Below are 24,684 nucleotides of genomic sequence, written 5' to 3'. Positions count from 1 at the left end.
CCATCAGGGTTTACCTCTTGGCCACTGCAAATGGAATTCTGTTTTCTATTCCAGAAGGTCCTAAGAAAGTTTCTCCAGCTTTAAGCCCCGGTTCACATATATGCGGCCGTGCATGCCATGTTTTGTGCAGGCACGAGAGCCCATTCATTTGAATGGAGCCCCGTGACACACAGAGAAGTCCCTGCACTTCTGAAAACGCAGCCCGCACGGGAACTGAGGTTCCTAGTATGGTTGCGTTTTCCAGTGCGGGCTGCAGAATTAATGGCACCCACCTGTGGGTCCGCATTTCTCTGCGGGTGGTCCGGTTGCAGATTTTCGTGTGGATCCACAGTGGCACGACCCTCACAGATGTGAACCTAGCCTTAGACCTGTTATTTCTAAGTGGGTTCAACAGATTGTTATGCAGGCCTATGGGTTGTAAGATGAAAGTGCCTCTTTTTCCCATTAAAGCCTATTTCACTAGATCAGCGAGTGCCTCTTGGACTTTTTGTCATCAAACCCCTGTGATTCAGATCTGTATGGCTGTGTCCTGGTCTTTGGTTCACACATTTTCTGTTTTTCAAGCTTGATGTATTACTCTCCACAGGTGCTAGTTATGGCCAAAGTCCTGCAAGTAGCTGTTTAAAGACTTTAGTTTTTCTCTAGATTTTTTTTTTTTGTTTTTTTGTTTGGCTGGTTTGTTGTGTCTTAAGTGCCCACCCCTCCATTTGAACTGGTTTTGGACCTCCCTTTTGTTGCTTAATACCACCAATCTGTGTCTCTAATTGGATGATAGAGAAAATAGGATTTTTGTACTTTTAGGCTCCATGCACACTGGACATTTTGATAACGCTGGTAATGTTAGCTGTGTAAAGTCGCGTTAAAAATGTTTTATAGCATTTTTGCATTAGCATTTAGCCTTGTTTTTCTGCGTTTCGGGGTTTTTTTTTTAATTATTATTATTTTTTGTTTTGGTCAAAAAAGTCCAAAAACACCGGTTTGTGGCGTTTTTGCCACGTTTTTCTGTGTTCGTGTTTTTGCAGTTAAAAAACTCCTCTAGAAACCCACTAGTCCTGTTTTTTTTTTTTTTCTAGTCAGTAAATGTCCCTACCAAAAAAAGTTGATTACAGCCTATGTGTGCATGGACACATAGGATAACATGCTGGGGAGTTTACTGCTGTAGAAAAAAACGTCAAAAAGGCCAAAAACAGCCGCTGTAAAAACTTCCAGTGTGCATGAGGACTAAAAATCCTTTTCTCAAAGTCCATTGATAGACACAACTCCCTTCCCTTGTTTTTCTATCTTTTCCTCTTTTGGACTGCTTGCTATAATTGGCAAGGATACTGCTGTCAGAATATAATAGCCCAGCGGGTGGTGATCCTCCATCCACCCTATTATGTATGGCCAGGAGGCCTACTGGCTGACTGAAATGAGACTAACAGTGTATGACCAGCTTTTAGTGTCAGTGTATCACCATTCAAGGCAAATTGTGCACATACTCGCTCAGAGGGAAATGTAGCAGAAATGCTTAAAGTAGATCTGAACCTAAGAACAAAATGAAATATATGTATTTAATATACTAAAGCTCATCGGTCCTTTAGCTCTTTCAATGCCAGGCCAATTTTTTTTTTTCAGACACGTTCTAATATACACATTTTTGGCTGAAAGATTACTTATCACCTCTAAAACATATTTTCTGAAAGCAGAAAACCTGTAGGGTAAAGAGATGTTAGTTGCAAATTTTTATGTTGCATGGTATTTGTGCAGCTATTTTTCAAACATATATTTTCACAAAAAAAAAGCATTAAAATTCATTTTAGTGCATGCAAACACAATATGAAATATAAAATATGTCAGGCCTCAAAACTGTATGTGCCTGTAAAACAGTGACAAGCTAGGATACTTACATTTTACATAGTATTTTAAAAACCACTATATTATTATTATTATAATACAGGAATTATATAGCTATGTGGTTCATTAAAACTTGTGGACCCATATTTGTGATCCTCGGTGTGCTGGTGACATTCTCTCGTAGTGGGAGGAATAGTGCCCCATCATTGGTGTCAGTGCAAGAATAGTGCCTCACCATTGCTGACAGTGGGAGGAATAGTACCCCATCATTGGTGGCAGTGGGAGGAAGAGTGCTCAGTCAGTTGGAGGAATAGTGCCCCATTGTTGGTGAAAGTATAAGGAATAATGCCTTATATCATAGTGCCCCAAGGGCTGGATAAAGGCAGGCAAAGGGTCTCATTCTGCCCCTGGGCCCCAGTTTGAAGACCATTGTACTGGCGAAAACTGAAGATTGCACAGGTCACATGACAACATTGGATTTCGGGCAGGATCATCAGATACTTTTGGTGTGTCCCAAAAAGATATAAAAAAAATGCTTTCAATAGTAACAGACTAAAAAGAGTGAACAACAGAAGATCTTTGTTAGGGTGTACATTACTTTATAAATCAATGAATGTCTACAACAGGTAAGATTTATTTTCTATTACCTACTTGGAAATGTTGGGGTAATCTGTTACAAATACCACAATCACCACTTTGTAACTAATCTAGCAACGGACCAAGCAACAGGAGCCATGTGTCTATACTAAGATTCTCTGAACCACCTAGCTCAAACATCATACTTACTACCAGCGTTCATAACTGGATCTCATTAGCCAGAGTGATGGTTATAAACCTGAATACTACATCTACAGAGGCAGCTGCCGGAAAGAATCAGGAGATTCTTTGCTGGCGGTTCTAAGCACTGAGAATCAGGAGATTCTTTGCTGGCGGTTTTAAACACTGCATGCACACTATGGGGGGGGGGGGGGGGGGATTTACTAAAACTGAAAAGCAAATAGAAACCAATCAGCTTCAGGCTTTATTGCCAAAGCTTAATTGAACAAGCTGAAGATAAAAGCCAATTACCTAGCATGCACAGCTGCACCCAATTCTGAGTGCACCAGTTTTAGTAAATCTCCACCTGTGTGTATGAACAACAGTGGTTGTCAGATTTGTATTCTGTACAAATCAATGACTGGTGCCGCTAATGTTCGCATGTGACCGCTCAGCTGAGCAGTTTGCATCCATAGTCATTGTTTCTTCCTGCAGCTAATCGGCCAATTTGTGTCCAGAGGTGGCATTTAGAAGCTTTTGAACACAGCAAACTATCCACCCCATTGCTTGTATGAATGGAGCATGCATGGGCACCTTTTATCTTTTAGACCAAATACACTGATTTTTTTTTTATTTTATTTTTTTTAAACTTAACTTGTAAATACTATTCTTAAAGTGGTTCTAAAGGCTCAAGGTTTTTTTCCCTTCATGCATTCTATGTTGTGTTTGTATATCAGAACTAGATGGAGAGAGATAAAATGGCTTCCAGCTGTGTATTTAATCTCTGTAATTCACGGTTTGCCTGAAATTCAGCTTTAAAGGATACTCATTAAAGTAGCCTTTAAAAGTCAGATTGAAAATGCCATTTGTTCTTAGCCTAAAGCTACTTAACAGTTTAAAGGGGAGTGAATGCATAACTTTAACACTATTAACTAAACCAATCCCAAATTTTCAGCATTTCGAGAAGCTGTCTGTAGGAGAAATAGGTTACAGTAACCCTACTTACTTTGTGGTTTTAGTAAATCAACCCCTTTTGTGTACAAGAGCTAGCCCCTAGGAATCCCTCCCCCCATTGAACTACTGGCCATATAAAACCAATAACTAATCATGATTTGAATGACAGCTAAATAGTCAGTAAAGCACAGCACTGTCCAAGTCTACGTGGCAGTAGGAAGGATCTTCGCACCCATCCAAACCAATGTTCGTAAAAGACAAACACATCCCTACAAATGTGGAGCTTCAAAAAGTGTCTGTCCCACATTTGTAGGAATGTCTTTTGGCTGTTAGTAACTTTAGGGATGATGGTGCTTATCCAAGCAAGCCTGGCAATATACAAAAAAAATACTGTATTTTTAGCTCCATAAGACGCACCTAGGTGTTAGAGGAGGAAAACAAGAAAAAAAATATGCTGAACCAATGGACTGCAGACATAGTACAGGAGATGACCAGAGACTGTGGATGTACTATAGGAGATGACCAGAGGCTACAGACATAGAACAGGAGATGCCCAGAGACTGCGGACATAGAACAGGAGATGCCCAGAGACTGCGGACATAGAACAGGAGATGACCGGAGACCGCGGACACAGTACAGGAGATGACCGGAGACCGCGGACACAGTACAGGAGATGACCAGAGACTGCGGACACAGTATCCAAATTGGACAGGTACCCGCTCCCACTTCTGCTGCGATTACCTCTCTCCTCGTAGTCTTCTGGGACACATGACAGGTCCCAGAAGACTACGGGGCCATTCACAAAGTGCAGCGCTTCTCGCGCATGCACAGTGGGCACCCGGCTGTGAAGCCACAAGCTGCCCACACTAAAGATGATGACACCGCTGGACTGAGGAACATGTAGGACCGAGGAGCAGGTTTTGCTGCAGAGAAGAGCCTAGCGGCCGGCCCAGTATTCTAACACAGCGGCGACGGGGGGAATACTAAGCTGGCCGCTCCATAAGACGCACAGCCATTTCCCCCCATTTTTTTGGGGGGAAAAAAAGTGCGTCTTATGGAGCGAAAAATACACTGTGTGTGTGTATGTATATATATATCTCCACTTGGCGACTGCCCACCAGCAATGTACTGCAGCGGCCACTGTCTGCAAAGAAACGTATTCCTACGTCGCTGCTGCCTACTTACAGGTTTAGGGCCTGTGCATTCATGTCCCTGCCAGTCAACTGCTGTGATTGTACACAGCAGGAGCCTGTCAGCAAGTCCTGGCCAATAATTTACGGCTGGGACTTGCTGACTGGCTGTGTGCAATCACAGCCCAGAGCTCTGTACAGAGGGAGCGATCTGTCAGTTTCAGCTGAGCGATATACAGTCAGGCCCATAAATATTGGGACATCGACACAATTCTAACATTTTTGGCTCTATACACCACCACAATGGATTTGAAATGAAACGAACAAGACGTGCTTTAACTGCAGACTGTCAGCTTTAATTTGAGGGTATTTACATCCAAATCAGGTGAACGGTGTAGGAATTACAACAGTTTGCATATGTGCCTCCCACTTGTTAAGGGACCAAAAGTAATGGGACAGAATAATAATCATAAATCAAACTTTCACTTTTTAATACTTGGTTGCAAATCCTTTGCAGTCAATTACAGCCTGAAGTCTGGAATGCATAGACATCACCAGACGCTGGGTTTCATCCCTGGTGATGCTCTGCCAGGCCTCTACTGCAACTGGCTTCAGTTCCTGCTTGTTCTTGGGGCATTTTCCCTTCAGTTTTGTCTTCAGCAAGTGAAATGCATGTTCAATCGGATTCAGGTCAGGTGATTGACTTGTCCATTGCATAACATTCCACTTCTTTCCCTTAAAAAACTCTTTGGTTCTTTTGCAGTATGCTTTGGGTCATTGTCCATCTGCACTGTGAAGCGGCGTCCAATGAGTTGTGAAGCATTTGGCTGAATATGAGCAGATAATATTGCCCGAAACACTTCAGAATTCATCCTGCTGCTTTTGTCAGCAGTCACATCATCAATAAATACAAGAGAACCAGTTCCATTGGCAGCCATACATGCCCACGCCATGACACTACCACCACCATGCTTCACTGATGAGGTGGTATGCTTAGGATCATGAGCAGTTCCTTTCCTTCTCCATACTCTTCTCTTCCCATCACTCTGGTACAAGTTGATGTTGGTCTCATCTGTCCATAGGATGTTGTTCCAGAACTGTGAAGGCTTTTTTAGATGACGTTTGGCAAACTCTAATCTGGCCTTCCTGATTTTGAGGCTCACCAATGGTTTCCATCTTGTGGTGAACCCTCTGTATTCACTCTGGTGAAGTCTTCTCTTGATTGTTGACTTTGACACACATACACCTACCTCCTGGAGAGTGTTCTTGATCTGGCCAACTGTTGTGAAGGGTGTTTTCTTCACCAGGGAAAGAATTCTTCGGTCATCCACCACAGTTGTTTTCCGTGGTCTTCCGGGTCTTTTGGTGTTGCTGAGCTCACCGGTGCGTTCCTTCTTTTTAAGAATGTTCCAAACAGTTGTTTTGGCCACGCCTAATGTTTTTGCTATCTCTCTGATGGGTTTGTTTTGTTTTTTCAGCCTAATGATGGCTTGCTTCACTGATAGTGACAGCTCTTTGGATCTCATCTTGAGAGTTGACAGCAACAGATTCCAAATGCAAATAGCACACTTGAAATGAACTCTGGACCTTTTATTTGCTCATTGTAATTGAGATAATGAGGGAATAACACACACCTGGCCATGGAACAGCTGAGAAGCCAATTGTCCCATTACTTTTGGTCCCTTAACAAGTGGGAGGCACGTATGCAAACTGTTGTAATTCCTACACCGTTCACCTGATTTGGATGTAAATACCCTCAAATTAAATCTGACAGTCTGCAGTTAAAGCACATCTTGTCCGTTTCATTTCAAATCCATTGTGGTGGTGTATAGAGCCAAAAATGTTAGAATTGTGTTGATGTCCCAATATTTATGGACCTGACTGTAGTAGTAATAGGACCACACTTCACACACACATTACACATAGGTACACCTTTATCCCTTTGATCATCCTAGATGGTAACCCCTTCCCAGCCAGCATCATTAGTACAGTGACAGCGTAAAGTATTTTCACTGTATTGATGTCACTGGTAATGTCAGTGGCAGATAGTTCCCCACCAGCATCAGTTTGCCAGTCGCAATATCGCAGTCCCGTTATAAGTTGCTGATCGCCGCCTTTATTAGTATAAAAAAAAATTAAATTCCAGTATATCTACCATAGTTTGTAGACACTATAACTTTCATGTAAAACCAATCAATATACACTTATTAGGATTTGTTTTTTTTATCAAAAAACATGTTTTGGTCAAAATTTATGAAGGAATTTTATTTTTTTTTCTATTTTTTTTTTTTATTGGATATGTTTTATAGCAGTCAGTAAAGACTGAAAATTTTGAAACCCCCCCCCCCCCCAACATTTATATTTAAATCACAGAAAAATAAAAAACCCAGTAGCGATCAAATACCACCAAAAGAAATCTATTTGTGTGAAAAAATGATTGTGAATACAGGAGGTCAACCACTTAGCACAGGCGCCATTCAGAAAATGCTTTGCATTTTCTGATTGAATGCAGTGTTCGCTTGATTGGACAAGGTTGAGAGCGTGACATCATTGCCCTGCCTCTCCACCTTGTTCAATCAGAGAACACTTTACATTAATTTAGAAAATGCTAAGCATTCTCTGGTGCCTGTGCCAAGTGGCCAACCTCCTGTGTTCGCAATGCAGGAGAGTAACCTCTCAGCATGGGAACTGTTCAGCATGAGAAACAAGTGAAGATCACCGATTCAACAGCACTCTTGAGCATCCCAGCTGGTTATGCTGCACCTTGTAGTTCCACAAACATTGGGCTATGCTGTGACCTGTAGTGCCACGGACTATGTATAATCACTATTATTGCTATATAAGCACACATATATCACTTGGCACTTCTGTGACTTTCGATACCACAGACTATCCACTATTTATATTCAGAATTATAGAGTTTTTCTGATCCTATGTGATCTGACACATTTTATTTGATTTATTTCACTGGAATATTGTATGAACACTTCTATTCACATAAGCACTTTATGATTGCATTTGTCACTTATGCTTTAGTGCTGCACTTACCGTATTTTTCGCTCCATAAGACGCGCCTAGGTTTTAGAGGAGAAAAACAAGAAAAAAAATATTCTGAACCAATGGACTGCAGACACAGTACAGGGGATGACCAGAGACTGCGCACACAGTACAGGAGATGACCAGAGACTGCGGACACAGTACAGGGGATGACCAGAGACTGCGGACACAGTACAGGGGATGACCAGAGACTGCGGACACAGTACAGGGGATGACCAGAGACTGCGGACACAGTACAGGAGAAGACCAGAGACTGCGGACACAGTACAGGAGAAGACCAGAGACTGCGGACACAGTACAGGAGAAGACCAGAGACTGCAGACAGTGCAGGGGATGACCAGAGACTGCAGACAGTAAAGGAGATTACCGGAGCCTGCAGACCTTTGGGGAGGGAGGGGGAGTGGGTGCCTGAATTTTACAGGTACCCGCTCCCACTTCCGCGGAGTTGTCCTTCCCCCGCCGGCTTCTGTGACAGCCGGGTGCCCACTCCGCATGCGCGTGAAGCGCTGCGCTTTGAGAATGGCCCGGAGCCTTCTGGGACCTGTCGTGTCTCAGAAGACACCGGACCTTTCACAAAGCGCAGCGCTTCACGCGCATGCACAGTGGGCACCCGGCTGTCACAGAAGCCGCCGTGGGAAGACTGCAGCGCTGGAGCGAGGAATAGGTAAGGTCCTGCAGGAGAGAAGAGCTGAGCGGCCGGCCCGATATTCTGAAATGGTGGCGGCAGAAATACCGGACCGGCCACTTTACATTCGCTCCATAAGACGCACTGACATTTTCCCCCCTTTTTTGGGGGGGGGAAAAAGTACGTCTTATGGAGCGAAAAATACGGTACATTTGAATGTCATATACATAGTTACATTGGTCAGCTGGACCATTGTAACTATGCATAACATACCAATCCCTGGAATTATTCTTTACATTTTTTTCCTTTACTTTTTTTTTTTTTTACTAGCATGTTAACTTTTTTCATTAACACCTAGATACAGGTCTCCTTTTTTAGGCAGTACTTGTTACTCACAAAGTCACCCATATGACTGAATTCTCACTTCCACCATGCACACATGTTCCGCATATGTTTTATTTCTAATCCTAACAATAAATACACAGCAATAGCAGTGTTAAACATGGGTTTTACTGGCACTCTTTCAGAAGTTTGGCAAGACCATTCCAGCAGAGACAGCTCCTGTATACCAAGACAAAGGTTTGACACATATTGCAGGGAAAAAAAGGAAAGTAAAACTTTTATTACTGGTTCCAGCAAGGTTTCATCCTACTGCTGCTAAGCTGGCCAAGAACAGATTTCAGCAAGGGCATTTATAAAAAAAAAAATTGTACACAGACAAAAGCCTTGGAGGTAGATAACAAAACGTATCTAAAATCCATATTTATTCACTTGTGCTATATATACTCAATTGCATTTATTGCTGAAAGGAAAACAGATTAGCACAGTTTAATCCTCGGTGGTATATCCACCCGTGTGACAATCAGAGAAGGTAATACAGTGTTTCTAAGAACGGAGGTGGTATTCGATTTTGCTCTTCTATACCTCGTGTCATTGAGAGGTCTTACTTCTTGGCGCACATTGCGCTTGTTCTGTATTGTTTTGGTGTGGAGGAAGCCTATTGGAGCTGAGTTAATGTTCTGCTTTATGGACAGCTGGGCATTGGGTGCATTCAGCTTTTGCTCTTGAGGTGACCTGGGCCATTGGAAATGGTCAAGCTCTTTGATGGGTGTTTTTGGAACACAAGACGTGATAAAGGATAGGTGTTCTGGCACTTTCAGCTGCTCTTGAGGAAGTTCTGATAACGCTTCAAGGAGTCTCCTCTCTGCCCTCAAGTCTGTATTGCTGAGGATATGACCGTTCAGAGTGCCCCTTACAGACCCCTTTGATGGAAGCTTTTCAAGCTGCTGCATGAGAAAATCTCTTCTTCTTGCCATGTGTTCGGCATGACCGATTCCAGCAGTCACTTTGAGAGGTGGCAGTAACATTGGTGAGCGTAAGATATGGAGTTCGTCCACATTGTAACAGTTAGTACAAATCGGAATGGCTTTGCTTGTAAATGGAGATGAGATTGCTTGTACATTCCTATCCTTGCTCGGTCTTTGTTCTCCAGGAGATACTAGGTTTACTGTATCACAATGTGTTTCTGTTGTGGAAACCATGGCAGTAGAAAGGCAGTGATCTGTAAACTCAGAGGGCAGGTCCTCCTCTACAGGAATGGTACTGACCGGTCTCTGTTCTGCTCCAGGCATCTCTTTATGGTTAACGTGTATTGTGTCTTTTGTTTCTGATGATGTCCCGTCTTTATTGTCTGGTACATAGTACAAGTCAAGGCACAGGAGACAGTCTGTAACCTCTACTTGTTTCAGTTTTTTCGGTTTCCTAACCGGGTACATGCAGGCTGTAGCAGAAACTGGACCCCATCCGCCAACCTATAGTGCCAAAAGGAACAAAAACAAACAATCATTAATATTCTAACTGCGCAGTTCTGGTAAATTATAAATAGGATCCTAAGGATCTATGGAGGGTCTGATCTTATTTTATTATGATTTTTTATTTATTTAATAAAATGTATCTGTTATTGAAGAGCTTCTCATTGCTGGTTCTGGTGGCATTATCCGGAGTCACTGAATACAGAGAACATGACCGGATGAGTTTATATGAACTACTGTATTTTTCGCTCCATAAGACGCACTTGACCATAAGACGCACCTAGGTTTTAGAGGAGAAAAACAAGAAAAAAACCATTCTGAACCAATGGACTGCAGACACAGTACGGGGGCTGACCAGAGACTACGGACACAGCGCAGGGGATGACCAGAGACTGCGGACACAGCGCAGGGGATGACCAGAGACTGCGGACACAGCGCAGGGGATGACCAGAGACTGCGGACACAGTGCAGGGGATGACCAGAGACTGCGGACACAGCGCAGGGGATGACCAGAGACTGCGGACACAGCGCAGGGGATGACCAGAGACTGCTGACCTTGGGGGAGGGAGGGGGAGCGGGTACCTGAATTTGACCGGTACCCACTCCCACTTCCGCGGGTCCTTCCCTCTTCTTCCCGGGCCGGCTTCTGAGACAGCCGGGTGCCCACTGCGCATGCACGAGAAGCGCTGCGCTTTGTGAATGGCCCGGCGCCTTCTGGGACCTGTCATGTGTCCCAGAAGACACCGGATCATTCACAAAGCGCAACACATGCGCAGTGGGCACCCGGCTGTCACAGAATCCAGCGCGGGAAGACTGTGCAGCGCTGGAGCGAGGAACAGGTAAGGTCCTGCAGGAGAGAACAGCTGAGCGGCCGGCCCGGTATTCTGACATGGTGGCAGCAGAAATACCGGACCGGCCGCTTTATATTCGCTCCATAAGACGCACTGACATTTTCCCCCCTTTTTGGGGGGAAAAAAGTGCGTCTTATGGAGCGAAAAATACGGTACATGCTTGTTATATCCACGTTCTGGTAAGGGTGTTTTATCCTTACACTTAGAAGTGGACACGTTTTACACGGTTTGCACACTGCATAAGAGTGACAATAGCAGCATGCACAGCTCACATTATACTCACCTGTATGGGTTACCACGTTTGGTTTAGTGTGATTCACATGCGTTTGCGGTGATGTTATTTTTATTCTATGCGTATCTATGGTATTACACTATGTGAGTTCTCTCTTTCTTTGAGGTTCGATCTCCATAATCATTGGATTTATATCCTGCTGGAAGTCATTTTGCGGACTGTCTATTTGGAGGACTCTCGATTACTCATTTATCTTATTCATTTATTGGTTTTATTTTGGACATTGTCATTTTTGGACAGTATTATTTATTAGTGGTATTCAGTAAATAGCAAGCTCTTCAAGAGGGTTTCCCTTTAAAAAAAAAAAAAAAAAAAGACAGAATTTTGAACCGGAAAGTGTACTACACTGGTTTACAAGGTCATGCCATCCCCTTGGCCAGTGCTTGTTGATGCAAATTGTACCACACAATAAGCAGATCAACAATCTAAATTATATGTCTGTGGTTGGAAAAACCTATTTTGTGAAGAAACAGCAACCTGAATTAGCATCTTTGGGTGAAAGGCAGCAGAAAATGCTCTATGCAAAACAGTCACATCTGTGGGTAGAGCTATAGAAGGCATGGGTGGAAATTTTCCCTATCTGCAAAAATTAGTCAGATTGCTAAACATTTGCTAATGGAGAATTCTATGATAAACCTTGGGCTGCTTTAACATTGATTTGGTGCAGTATGACTGCATCGGGAGCAGCACAGCTTATGCACATATTTGGAGCGGGTTAGCTACGCTTTCCCATAGAGTTCTATTGTATCCCGCTTTCAGAAAGAGCACCAAACACGCAGGACATAATAGGACTCTATGAAAGTGCAGCTAACCCACACCAAACATGCAAGTACACTTCACTGCTCCTGCAGTGTGGTCAAACAGCACTGCATCAATGTAAAAGCTGCCTAACAGTTCTATAAAATAAAAAAAATATTGATATAGTTTCTCAACAACAGCATTTCTAAATACCAAAATATATAAATGCACTATATTGCCAAAAGTATTGGGTCACCCCTCCAAATCATTGGATTCAGGTGTTCCAATCACCTCCATGGCCACAGGTGTATAAAATCAAGCATCTAGACATGCAGACTGCTTCTACAAACATTTGTGAAAGAATGGGTCACTCTCAGGAGCTCAGTGACTCCAAGCGTGGTACCGTGATAGGTTGCCACCTGTGCAATAAGTCCATCCGTGACATTTCCTTCCTACGAAATATTCCACGCTCAACTGTTAGTGGTGTTATAACAAAGTGGAAGGATCTGGGAACAACAGCAATTCAGCCAGCAAGTGGTAGGCCATGTAAAATAATAGAATGGGCTGATCACATGCTGAAGAGCACAGTGCAAAGAAGCAGCCAACTGTCTGCAAAGTCAACAGCTAAAGACCTCCAAACTTGGTGTGGCCTTCAGATTAGCACAACAACAGTGCATAGAGAGCTTCATGGAATGGGTTTCCATTGCCGAGCAGCTGCATCCAAGCCTTACATCACCAAGTGCAATGCAAAGCGTCAGATGAAGTGGTGTAAAGCACGCTGCCACTGGACTCTAGAGCAGGGGAGATGTTTTCTCTGGAGTGACCAATCATGCTTCTCTGTCTGGCAATCTGATAGTGTCTGGGTTTGGCGGTTGCCAGGAAAACGGTACTTGCCTGACTGCATCGTGCCAAGTGTAAAGTTTGGTGGAGGGGTCGATTATGGTGTGGGGTTGTTTTTCAGAGGCTGGGCTTGGCCCCTTAGTTCCAGTGAAGGGGACTCTTAAAATGTCAACATACCAAGACATCTTGGACAATTTCATGCTCCAAACTTGTGGGAACAGTTTGGGGATGGCCCCTTCCTGTTCCAATATGACCGTGCACAAAGCAAGGTCCATAAAGACATGGATGAACAAGTTTGGGGTGGAGAACCTTGACTGGCCTGCACAGTTGACCTCAACCCGACAGAACACGTTTGGGATGAATTTGAGCGGAGACTGCGAGCCAGGCCTTCTCGTCCGACATCAGTGCATGACCTCACAAATGCACTGCTGGAAGAATGGTCAAACCTTCCCATAGACACCCTCCTAAACCTTGTGGACAGCCTTCCCAGAGGAGTTGAAGCTGTTATAGCTGCAAAGGGCGGGGCCAACTCAATATTGAACGCTACAGACTAAGACTGGGTTGCCATTAACATTCATGTGCGTATAAAGGGAGGCGTCCTAATACTTTTGGAAATATAGTGTACATATATTAAAAAAAATATCCCAAACTATTTGGTTTCCCATTTAATAATCACATAATAGTGGATATCTTGCACTCTAAATGTAACAGGTCTTCAGCTGTTGTGATAACATTTCTCCAAGTAGGTTTACTGATTAGAAATCTAAGCCACTGAGGCTTTATACAGTATATAGTTTGACAATAAATAATAAAATGGATAAATTAAAGTAATATTGAATTATATGGAAGACCAGTTATCGTTTAGGTCTAGTGAACCTTCTCAAGAATTTGTTTGTAAGAATTTCTAATATAATGAAATTTCACAGCGGCTGATTTTGAATGTAATACCAGCCAATGTATCTTTTCTATGATCACACAATATTATTTTTCATGCTGCTTTAGATCAAATTTAAAAAGAGAATTGATACATCCTAATTTCTGCATCCCCTTTGAACAAATCCCTTGGGGGAAAAAAACATCTTGTGAACACATAATAATAAAAAAGGGTTTTGCACTCAGTAGAAATATGAGAAGAGAATGTAAGAACGTTTTCACTGATGGAGACCTTTTAGATGGAGGTGTGTGTGTGTGTGTGTGTGTGTGTGTGTGTGTGTGTGTGTGTGTGTGTGTGTGTGTGTGTGTGTGTGTGTGTGTGTGTGTGTGTGTGTGTGTGTGTGTGTGTGTGTGTGTGTGTGTGTGTGTGTGTGTGTGTGTGTGTGTGTGTGTGTGTGTGTGTGTGTGTGTGTGTGTGTGTGTGTGTGTGTGTGTGTGTGTGTGTGTGTGTGTGTGTGTTTTAAACTGAAACCAGAGGTCAGCATCCTATGACTCTCTCCATGTCCTACTAGCTTGACCTAAGTGCTTATTTCCCTCACCTGGTGTATCTAAACCCTCTCCTTTTATATTCTAAGCATATTTGGGAAGACTTCCTAGGGTTTCATATATTGATTTGTTTAAAGTACAAGTTCACCTTTTAAACCCCCCTCCCCCAAAAAAAAATGTTCATGCTCATTCAGAATTACAAGCCGTCTGCCGTGGTGGCTGTCAGTACTTGTAATTCATTCATTCACAGGAAATGGATGATGAGGCCATGTGGAGCCCTGCACAGCCACATTGTTTTTGAATTGTGACAGCGGGAGCAGAGAGAAGATCCCCCATCCACTGTCACAATGAGAGGGGGATCAGGAGGAGGAGCTGGAACAGGTTACAGATGGAATATGTTCATTTTCCAAAAGGTGAAGGTATCCTTTAATGTTCGTGTTCTACTGTGTAAGGCCTCCCTAACCTATCATATAAAATTAGCTTTGTTTTAATTGTGACTTGGAAATGTGATGTCTACTTACCGCTTCTTCCCATCCTGTCCCTATTAACAGCTCAACTGACTTCTGGTCATCATATAAAAGCTTCTCACTGATCTCCACGAGAGCTTCAGTTAAAACCTTCTCCCATTTCCCACGTGGGGAACACACGTTCTGCGGGATTTCTTCTAAATCTTGCAAATTCTCTAACAGTACGTCGTTATCTAGGATAGCCATTGGATTGCCTTCTAAAATAATCCTGAAACACAAATTAAAAATGAACGTGACCCTAATTAGCCAAAACTACTGATAAACAGAGTATTTGATAAAGAGAAACAAAGAATACACCCATAACAGCGACAATTCCATCACAAATAAAAATCAAATTCAAATAGAGATAAGCTGAACACCGATGACGTCTTTTTGATTTTTTTCTCACACAAAATTTGAATGCATCAAGAATTAGTTCACAACATCAAATCCAAGTACATTGCCCCCTATGATTAAGCCCCAGCAGGATCTGGGCAAAGTGCCTGGACTTGGGGACTCCATTGTACAGTAAAGTTTTCTGAAGAAAAGAAAAAAGGCAGATGTGTGGGCTGGGGGAGGGGAGGGGCTTGTGACGTCATGACGCTTGCGGTCATTGGAACATTGATGAACACGAGACGAGTGAAATATATAGATCCATGTTTTGCAGAATATATGTGGTGCCATCCAGGACTTTTTTATGCGTTTGGCCATTTTAAGTTTTAAATAACCAATGTTTTATTAACACTATGGGGTTTATTTACTAAAGCTGGAGAGTCCAAAATCAGACTCCCTTCTGCATAGAAATCAGCTTCTAAACTCAGCTTGTTCAATGAAGCTTTGGCAATGAAACCTGGAAGCTGATTGGTTTCTATGCAGAAGGGAGTCTGATTTTGGACTCTCCAGCTTTAGTAAATAAACCCCTATTAGTCTTTAGGTTTTTTTTATGTCAGTTGGAAAAAAGGAGTAGTAGGAGGCGGGTGGAGACGATGATCTGTTTATTAGGAAAGACTATTCCTCCTCATGGTTCATCTCCACCCCAGTCCATTAAAGGGACATAAGCGCATTATGACCAAGCATTACATGTGAGGTCAAAATATTCAGGTGAGCGCACAATCGTGGCGTTTGGTGAAGGAGCACGGATTTTTGAATATAAAGATTTGCATGTTTTTGTAGGAATACGAATATAGGTTTGAGAAGAGGATGTCACAACATTAATCACATCTCTCAATCACAATATAGAGGACTCGCGAACTTCGCATCACTGTTATATTTTGTTGCTTTTTGTATTTATTAATGTATGTGTAAGGTTCATGGAGTTTTGAGAAGCGCTGCATTATAATTTTTTATTTTAGATGTGTGTGTTATTTTATTTTCATTTGGCAAGTCGGAGAATAACAGTCCCTGTTTAGCCAGCACCCTCATTCAAGGTGAGCCACAAGACTGCCTGGTGCAGTATGCTGTATAGGCAAGGATAAAAAAGTATGCCTTTATGATCTCAAATGATCTGCACTTGCAGTTTCATTCTGACTGTAACCTGCCACTTATACTATTCACAGCAACTGAAACAATATCCTATAACATGGACGGATCTAGATCGATACTGGGGTGGGCTATGCCCCTCCCTAGGTTTTAGTTGCCCCCCCCCCCCCTAAAGCCACCAGCCCCCCACCCTACCCCGAACACTCTGCCTGTCTGCGTTCATACTGCAGACACTGCACTTTCCCTCTCCTTGCAGCTTTGTAAATGTACAAGTAAATGTACTGCCAATCTAAATCGATCGGGTCAGGGGGTGGGGAAGGCTTCCTGTACAACTCCCTTGTCCTCCCCTGGAGGAGCTCTGGTGCCTGTGCACAGGCTGTGTGAAGTACAGGGATGGGAAAAGGAGCTCTGCTGAGTGCCCTGCCAGCAGTGACCCCTGCCACGCCAGCAGTGGTCCCTGTTCTCTGCCGCGCCAGCAGTGGTCCCTGTCCTCTGCCGCGCCAGCAGAGAGCCCTGTCCTCTGCCCCGCCAGCAGAGAGCCCTGTCCTCTGCCCCGCCAGCAGAGAGCCCTGTCCTCTGCCCCGCCAGCAGTGACCCCTGTCCTCTGCCCCACCAGCAGAGAGCCCTGTCCTCTGCCCCACCAGCAGAGAGCCCTGTCCTCTGCCCCGCCAGCAGTGACCCCTGTCCTCTGCCCCGCCAGCAGAGAGCCCTGTCCTCTGCCCCGCCAGCAGTGACCCCTGTCCTCAGCTCTGTTGTCTCCTGTACACTGCCCTACATAATGCTGACCCCTCCTGTACACTGCACTGCTGATCTCCCATATTCTGCCCCCCTGACATTTTTTACTGCACTCCCACATTGGACAAGCTAGATCCGGCCCTGTCCTATAATAATAATCATGGAAAAGGAATGTGTGAGGATTCTGTTTAAAGTAAAACTGATTTTGCAAATACACTTTTCAGAAGTCAAAGTAAAAAGGACATAGTGCTAGCAGGCTTCATTTCCAGTTAGAGCCTCATAAAGCTTGTAACCATTTCTTTCCTCTGAAATGAACTCCCAAATATAAAAAAATCAGAAATCTTTAAATAGATTTTCTATGTATCTGTATGCTTTGTATTTTGCCAGAATTCGTCATTAAATCATGGCTTGGATTGCATGACTTCATTTCCAATGACTATTTCTAATTTGCTTTACACCAACTCTATGGTAGGCATTTAAAAGATCCCAGTATGACAGAGTATGATGTTGCTAATCGAATGCCCTGCAAATATTGGGAACTTAAAGCCTAACTACAGTTATTTTCCCTTAAATGCTTTCCCTTAAGCCAGCCATAGATGGTTTGAATCTCAGCCGGTTCAGCAGCAACCAGCTGAGATTCGATCAATGTATGGCCATGCTGATTGTACCCAAGTTGATCCATCGACTGACTTGGGTACAACCAGCATGTTGAATTTCCAACGTGCAAATATTACCAGCAGCTGAAGCCGCTAGCAATAATCACGGTGTTCTCCCACCAGGGATGGCTCCACGCCTGCATCCCCACCACAGGGAGAACACAACAGCTCTGCGGGAGGGATTCTCCCATCAACGCTCACTGTCTTGATGTGGGAATCAAGCAATTTTTGCATTATCACATCATTTATGGCCTGCCTTACTCTATGGAGAATACTCACCCTCTACATGCTCCTGTGGGGTACTCCCCATCCTCCTCTACTTGGCATGGCTGTTGTCAACCCAAGCCCTGCAATAACCAATCAACTTCCCGTGAGCCCAAACCATTAATAGCACTCCAATCAAATAACAGAAACTACCCAGTTCAACTTGCCAGCCATCTAGCCAACAACAATGGTCAGCAGCCCCAGTCTAAAATTGGCTTTTATTAGCAAGGAACATGGACAGGTATCGCATATCAAAAAAAGGGGGAGAAAATACCCAGTTCAACTTGCCAGCCAGCCAACAACCAAATTAACCTGTCTAACAATATGCGTTTACAACTGGGTATTTTCTCCCCCCTTTTTTTATATGCGATACCTGTCCATGTCCCTTGCTGATAAAATCAAATTTTAGACTGGGGCTGCTGACCATTGTTGTTGACTAGATGGCTGACAAGTTGAACTGGGTAGTTTCTTTTATTTGATATGCGATGCCTGTCCATGTTCACTGCTGCAAAAGCCAGTTATAGACCGGGGCAGTGACCACCTTCTTGTACATTAATGGCACTCCCCCTTGGGTGGGGGTTATCATGTAGCCTGAACCCACAGGACAAAATACTGCAAAGAACAGCCCTCATGTCACAATTGGAGCGCTGTTCCCTACAGCAGAGAGGACCGCTAATGCTGAAGACAAGATGCTGGAGGAAAAGGTCTTGGCATGTGACTAGCAAATGTATCTGCGATGATTGGCGATATGTAGAGAATTCTAAGTTGATGGAGCTGAATAGTAAAACTATTGGAAAGTACAATTTATGTGTCGCTCATATCAGCCAATAAAAATTGTATATTTTCTGGCCTGCACTAGTACACAAAGCTGGGGTATGATGTACTGAAAACACTCACCACAGATACATTATTTTCTGCCCATAAAGCTGTCGTAAGAATCCCTCATAATCCCCCCGTCTCTGTGGAGCGCTCGGTTTCACTGTCAGATGTTGTATCATGATACACGTATCTTTCCTGATTTCCTCTGTTGTTCATGCAGTGTGACCTACTTAATACCCCGGCTTAGTGCTAAGAGAAATTCCTCTATAACTAATTTTACAGTCTCAGTATGTCTGCCAACAGCAGCATATGTGCAATTTATTATTATTATACAGGATTTATATAGCGCCAACAGTTTGCGCAGCGCTTTACATAATCAAGGTAGACATTACAGTTACAATACAATTTGGTACAAGAGGAAACAGAGGGCCCGGCTCATCAGAGCTTACAATCTAGGAATTACAGTAGCACTCCGGTTCTGCTTTTACAATGTTTAGTAAGGGCCAAGCTAGTCCAATTATATTTTTATACTTCTTTGTGAATAGGTTTCTTGAAAAGTCTGTAGTAGCATCATGCAACGATACAGTTCCTTCACAGAAACAAACCAGAAATCAAAAAAATACTTTTATGGGTTAAAGCCCCATTCAGATCATAAACTGAACCCCTTCCTATCCCCCACCCTCTAAATCAGCGGTTCTCAACCTGGGGGTCGCGACCCCTTTGGGGGTCGAACGACCATTTCCCAGGGGTCGCCTAAGACCATCGGAAAACACATATTTCCGATGGTCTTAGGAACCGAGACACCGCTCCTCCGTCTCAGGCGATGTGTGGGCGGGATGATACGCTGCTCCTGTCACCTGGCCACACCTCCGGGATCGCTCAGCAGCTCCGCCTCCTCGCCGCTGATTGGCCACCGGAACTAGCTCAGGAGAGGCACACAGGCGGCCAATCACCGGCGAGGAGGTGGAGCTTGGAGAGGAGGAGCCGAGCGGCAGCGCGCGTACATCAAAGAAGATCGAGGGAGCTGCCGGAGCGAGTGAAGAGGAGAGCGGCCAGAGAAGGAAGACAGCTGACAGGTAAGTGAGAGAGCGAGCCCAGGCTGGAGCAGGGGTCAGCAAAGTAAGTATCATTGGTGTCAGTGGGAGGAATAGTGCCCCATCATTTGTGTCACTAATACCAACGATGGGGCACTATTCCTCCCCCCACTGACACCAACGATGGGGCACTATTCCTCCCCCCACTGACACCAACGATGGGGCACTATTCCTCCCCCCACTGACACCAACGATGGGGCACTATTCCTCCCCCCACTGACACCAACGATGGGGCACTATTTCCCCCCCCCCTGACCCCAATGATGGGGCACTATTCTCCCCTCCACCACACTGACATCAATGATGGGGCACTATTCCTCCCCCCACTGACACCAATGATGGGGCACTATTCCTCCCCCCACTGACACCAACGATGGGACACTATTTCCCCCCCCCCCGACCCCAATGATGGGGCACTATTCTCCCCTCCACCACACTGACATCAATGATGGGGCACTATTCCTCCCACTGACACCAATGATGTGGCACTATTCCTCCCACTGACACCAGTGATGGGGCACTACTCCCACTGACACCAGTGATGGGGCACTACTCCCCCCACTGACACCAGTGATGGGGCACTATTCCTCCCACTGACACCAATGATGGGGCACTACTCCCCCCACTGACACCAATGATGGGGCACTATTCCTCCCACTGATACCAACGATGGGGCACTATTCCTCCCACTGATACCAACAATGGGGCACTATTCCTCCCACTGACACCAACGATGGGGCACTATTCCTCCCACTGACACCAACGATGGGGCACTATTCCTCCCACTGACACCAACGAAGGGGCACTATTCCTCCCACTGACATCAGTGATGGGGCACTATTCATCCCACTGACATCAGTGATGGGGCACTATTCCTCCCACTGACACCAGTGATGGGGCACTATTCATCCCACTGACATCAGTGATGGGGCACTATTCCTCCCACTGATACCAACGATGGCGCACTATTCCTCCCACTGATACCAATGATGGGGCACTATTCATCCCACTGACATCAGTGATGGGGCACTACTCCTTCCACTGACACCAATGACGTGGCACTACTCCTCCCACTGCAAAATTACAGTTATGAAGTAGCAACGAAAATAATTTTATGGTTGGGGGTCACCACAACATGAGGAACTGTATTAAGGGGTCGCGGCATTAGAAAGGTTGAGAACCACTGCTCTAAATCCATACTGAAAGGGGTTTTATTTTGTCTTACCTGAAGAAAGAAGACATAAGCAGCTAAGTCCCCCATCCAGGTACCTCGCTGCTGCTGGGAGACTACTAATCCAGTACGTAGATAGTCCCTTTGCCTGCCAGTCTACTTTCCCCACATGCTGACATCACTCCTCTGCTGGATCCTGAGAGAACCCCACTATTAGGGAGCCAATAGGAAAAGTTCATGTTAAACAGGCAGTGATGTGAACACATGACCCCAGAGGAGATAAACAAAGGAAAAGAGAAGACCTGGGACTGCAGTGTCATGTGACCATGTTTGCCTTCCTCTGGATCAGTGTTTCTCAACTCCAGTCCTCATGGACCCCCAATAGGTCATGTTTTCAGGATTTCCATTATTTTGCACAGGTGATTTGATCAGTTTCACTGCCTTAGTAATTACCACAGCTGTTTCATCTGAGGGAAATCCTGAAAACATGACCTGTTGGGGGTCCATGAGGACTGGAGTTGAGAAACACTGCTCTGGATCAACTGTGGGTAAAGAATTATAACTTTTTTTTTTTTTATGGTTGAACTGGATGGACTTATGTCTTTTTTCAGCCAGACTAACTATGACCATGGCTTTGTGAAAGTAACACGGGACATTTAGACAGTTTTTATTTTTTTATTTACTATAGCAATCAAAAAAATAAAGGTCTAACAAGGGCAGCTATATTTGTATTGCTGTCCTTGTTAGACATTTATCTTTTGTATCTACTTTGGGATGCGGTGCCAGTTTATGTCTGTAGGTATCTGTGGCACTCCTTTGCTATTACCATAGCAATCAGGGTAGATCGTATTATTCCAGAGATGGGTTTTAACCCCTTGCCACCACCACTGCCCCAGGAACTGAATGCTGGGAGGTGATGGCGGACTTCCTAATTATATGATTACTGGGATTGGCTATTACGAATATGTGTGAGGAATATGTGTGGCAGATGACATTAAACCCATTCTTCCAGCCTCCGCATATACAAAAATAAAAAAAAATTATATATATATACATACATACATATATACATACATACATACACACACATACATATACACACATATATATATGTATATATTACATACACACACATACATACATATACACACACACACATATATATATGTATATATACATATACACACACTCACCAGTCCCTTTATTAGGTACACCTGTTCAATTGCTTGATAACACAAATTGCTGATCAGCCAATCACATGGCAACAACTCAATGCATTTAGGTATCTAGTAGTGAAGACAACTAGCTGAAGTCCAAACTGAGCATCGGAATAAGGAAGAAAGGGGATTTAAGTGACTTTAAATGTGGCATAGTTGTTGGTGCCAGCGGATTGGTCTGAGTTTTTCAAAAATTGCTAATCTACTGGGATATTTATACACAACCATCTCTACGGAGAAAATACATCCAGTGAGAGGCAGTTGTGTAAACGAAAACTCCTGAAAAACAACCCCACACCATAATCTCCCCTCCACCAAACTTTACACTTGGCACAATGCAGTCAGGCAAGTACCGTTCTCCTGGCAACCGCCAAACCCAGACACGTCCATCGTATTGCCAGAGAAGCGTGATTGGTCACTCCAGAGAACACGTCTACACTGCTCTAGTGTCCAGTGGCGGTGTGCTTTACACCACTGCATCCAACGCTTTGCATTGCACTTGGTGATATAAGGCTTGGATTCAGCTGCTCGGCCATGGAAACCCATTCCATGAAGCTCTCTATGCTGTTGTTGTGCTAATCTGAAGGCCACATGAAGTTTGGAGGTCTTTAGCTATTGACTCTGCACACAGTTGGCGACTTCTGCGCACTGAGCGCTGACCCCGCTCTGTCATTTTACGTGGCCTACCACTTGGTGGCTGAGTTGCTGTAGTTCCCAGTTGCTTCCACTTTGTTATAATATCACTAACAGTTGAGCGTGGAATATTTAGTAGCAAGGAAATGTCACGGATGGACTTATTGAACAGGTGGCAACCTATCACGGTACCACGCTTGAATTCACTGAGCTCCTGAGAGCGACACATTCTTTCACAAATGTTTGTAGAAGCAGTCTGCATGCCTAGGTGCTTGATTATATACACCTGTGGCCATGGAGGTGATTGGAACACCTGAATCCAATGATTTGGAGGGATGTCCTAATACTTTTGGCAACATAGTGTACAGTAGATCTCAGGCTGCTGCCAATGGACTGTGTACGGAATGCCTCCAGGCTGCCAAAGCGCATTGAATTTTACAAAATCGCAGCACTGAAGATTGAGCAGGAAAGGTAATTATTAATAACATTAAATTACAACATGATCCTCTAGAGAAAAAATTACAATGATTTGGAGGGGTGTCCCAATACTTTTGGTGATATAGTGTATATACGGCTGGCAGGACTGGTAAATACACAGTTGATCCCTTATGATTAAGTTGATGACGAAACGCATCAAGGGGAAGTGACGTCAACGCGCACACAGGAACCGGAAGTTGACCGGCGGCCATCTTGGATGAGGGAAACGACCATCTGATTTCCCCTGGGCACTTCCTGGATGACAGTAAAACTACTAGTGAGTATTTAAAGCGTTTAAGTTGATAAAATGTGAGCATCCTAATTAAAAGTTGATTTTAAGATTGATTCTGGCGGTATCACACTATTGTGTCCCTTATATATTCATATTTCTATGAAACATGCTTGATGGGGATATATGGAGTCTCAAGGCTTTTGGACCCTGATGTTACTATGAAGGCAGACTAAACTGGGTAAAGATCCATAGAAGGATTGTCTCCCACCTATCTTTTGGAAAGATATAAAAAAGCGTCTGTTTTCTGAATATTGGTAAGGGTATGCATTCCTTACTGCACTTAGAAGTGTCACAGTGCTGGTTGGAATAGAGCACTGAAGAGTGATTCACATTCACAGTGGTTTTTTTATTGTTTTGGATTCAGTTTTTTTCACTTTGTTCACTTTTTCACTGATTATTGTGATTGGGTATTCACTTGCATGAAGTCACTGTTATTTATTTAGTTTTAAAAAAGATAATGCACTATGTGAATATTTTCTTTTCTTTGAGGTATATTATCGGAGGAATTTTTTGATAGATTTTTGAACACGAGAAGAACTTGATTTAAATTTTGGACTTATAGGGTTTGGACTGCACATAATTTTTTGAGGATTTATTGTATAGCATCTTCTGTTTATTAAATACACAGTGGGGCTGATTTACTAAAAATAAATAAAAAATAAAGGACTTCAATCATCCAAACCTGTGTTAGAAAACATCATTGCACATGGTATTCTTTTTTTTTTCCCCTCCCCCCAAATAAGCCAGTTGCCATTTCCATTCAACACTAACGACCTACTCAACGCCAAAGCCAAGGGCGACTACTCTGTCCTCCTTCTCCTGGACCTCTCTGCGGCCTTCGACACAGTTGACCACCCCCTCCTTCTTAATAAACTACTCTCCCTTGGCATCGGAGATGCTGCTCTCTCTTGGTTCTCATCCTACCTATCCCGACGCTCCTTCAGTGTCACCTACAATGGTGCCACCTCCCCCTCCCTCCCCCTCTCTGTTGGGGTCCCCCAAGGCTCTGTCCTTGGACCCCTTCTCTTCTCCATC

The 24,684-nt window shown here is 43.9% G+C and overlaps 1 protein-coding gene across 2 annotated transcripts in view; it reads right to left on the bottom strand.

The window, feature by feature from the left end:
* Positions 1–8,843: 8,843 nt before the first annotated feature.
* The window catches only part of CUNH16orf46 (chromosome unknown C16orf46 homolog), a 30,204-nt gene continuing 14,363 nt past the window's right edge, over positions 8,844–24,684 (bottom strand). Inside the window, exons 2-3 of one of the 2 annotated variants that reach the window (XM_089689781.1) lie at positions 14,828–15,041; positions 8,844–10,166 (exon numbers count right to left, since the gene is read on the bottom strand). In XM_089689781.1, coding sequence (XP_089545907.1) covers positions 9,174–10,166; positions 14,828–15,019 — 1,185 coding nt within the window. In that variant the 5' untranslated portion in view covers positions 15,020–15,041 and the 3' untranslated portion in view covers positions 8,844–9,173. The remainder of the gene's footprint in view (positions 10,167–14,827; positions 15,042–24,684) is intronic. The other variant, XM_089689782.1, reaches the window with a different exon arrangement.

The sequence above is a fragment of the Staurois parvus genome, unplaced genomic scaffold, assembly GCF_062004578.1.
Source record: "Staurois parvus isolate SC_StPar_1 unplaced genomic scaffold, SC_StPar_1.0 ptg000498l, whole genome shotgun sequence".
Taxonomy (NCBI): domain Eukaryota; kingdom Metazoa; phylum Chordata; class Amphibia; order Anura; family Ranidae; genus Staurois; species Staurois parvus.
Note: the sequence above shows the minus strand (reverse complement) of the source record. Positions and strands in the feature narration are given on the sequence as shown.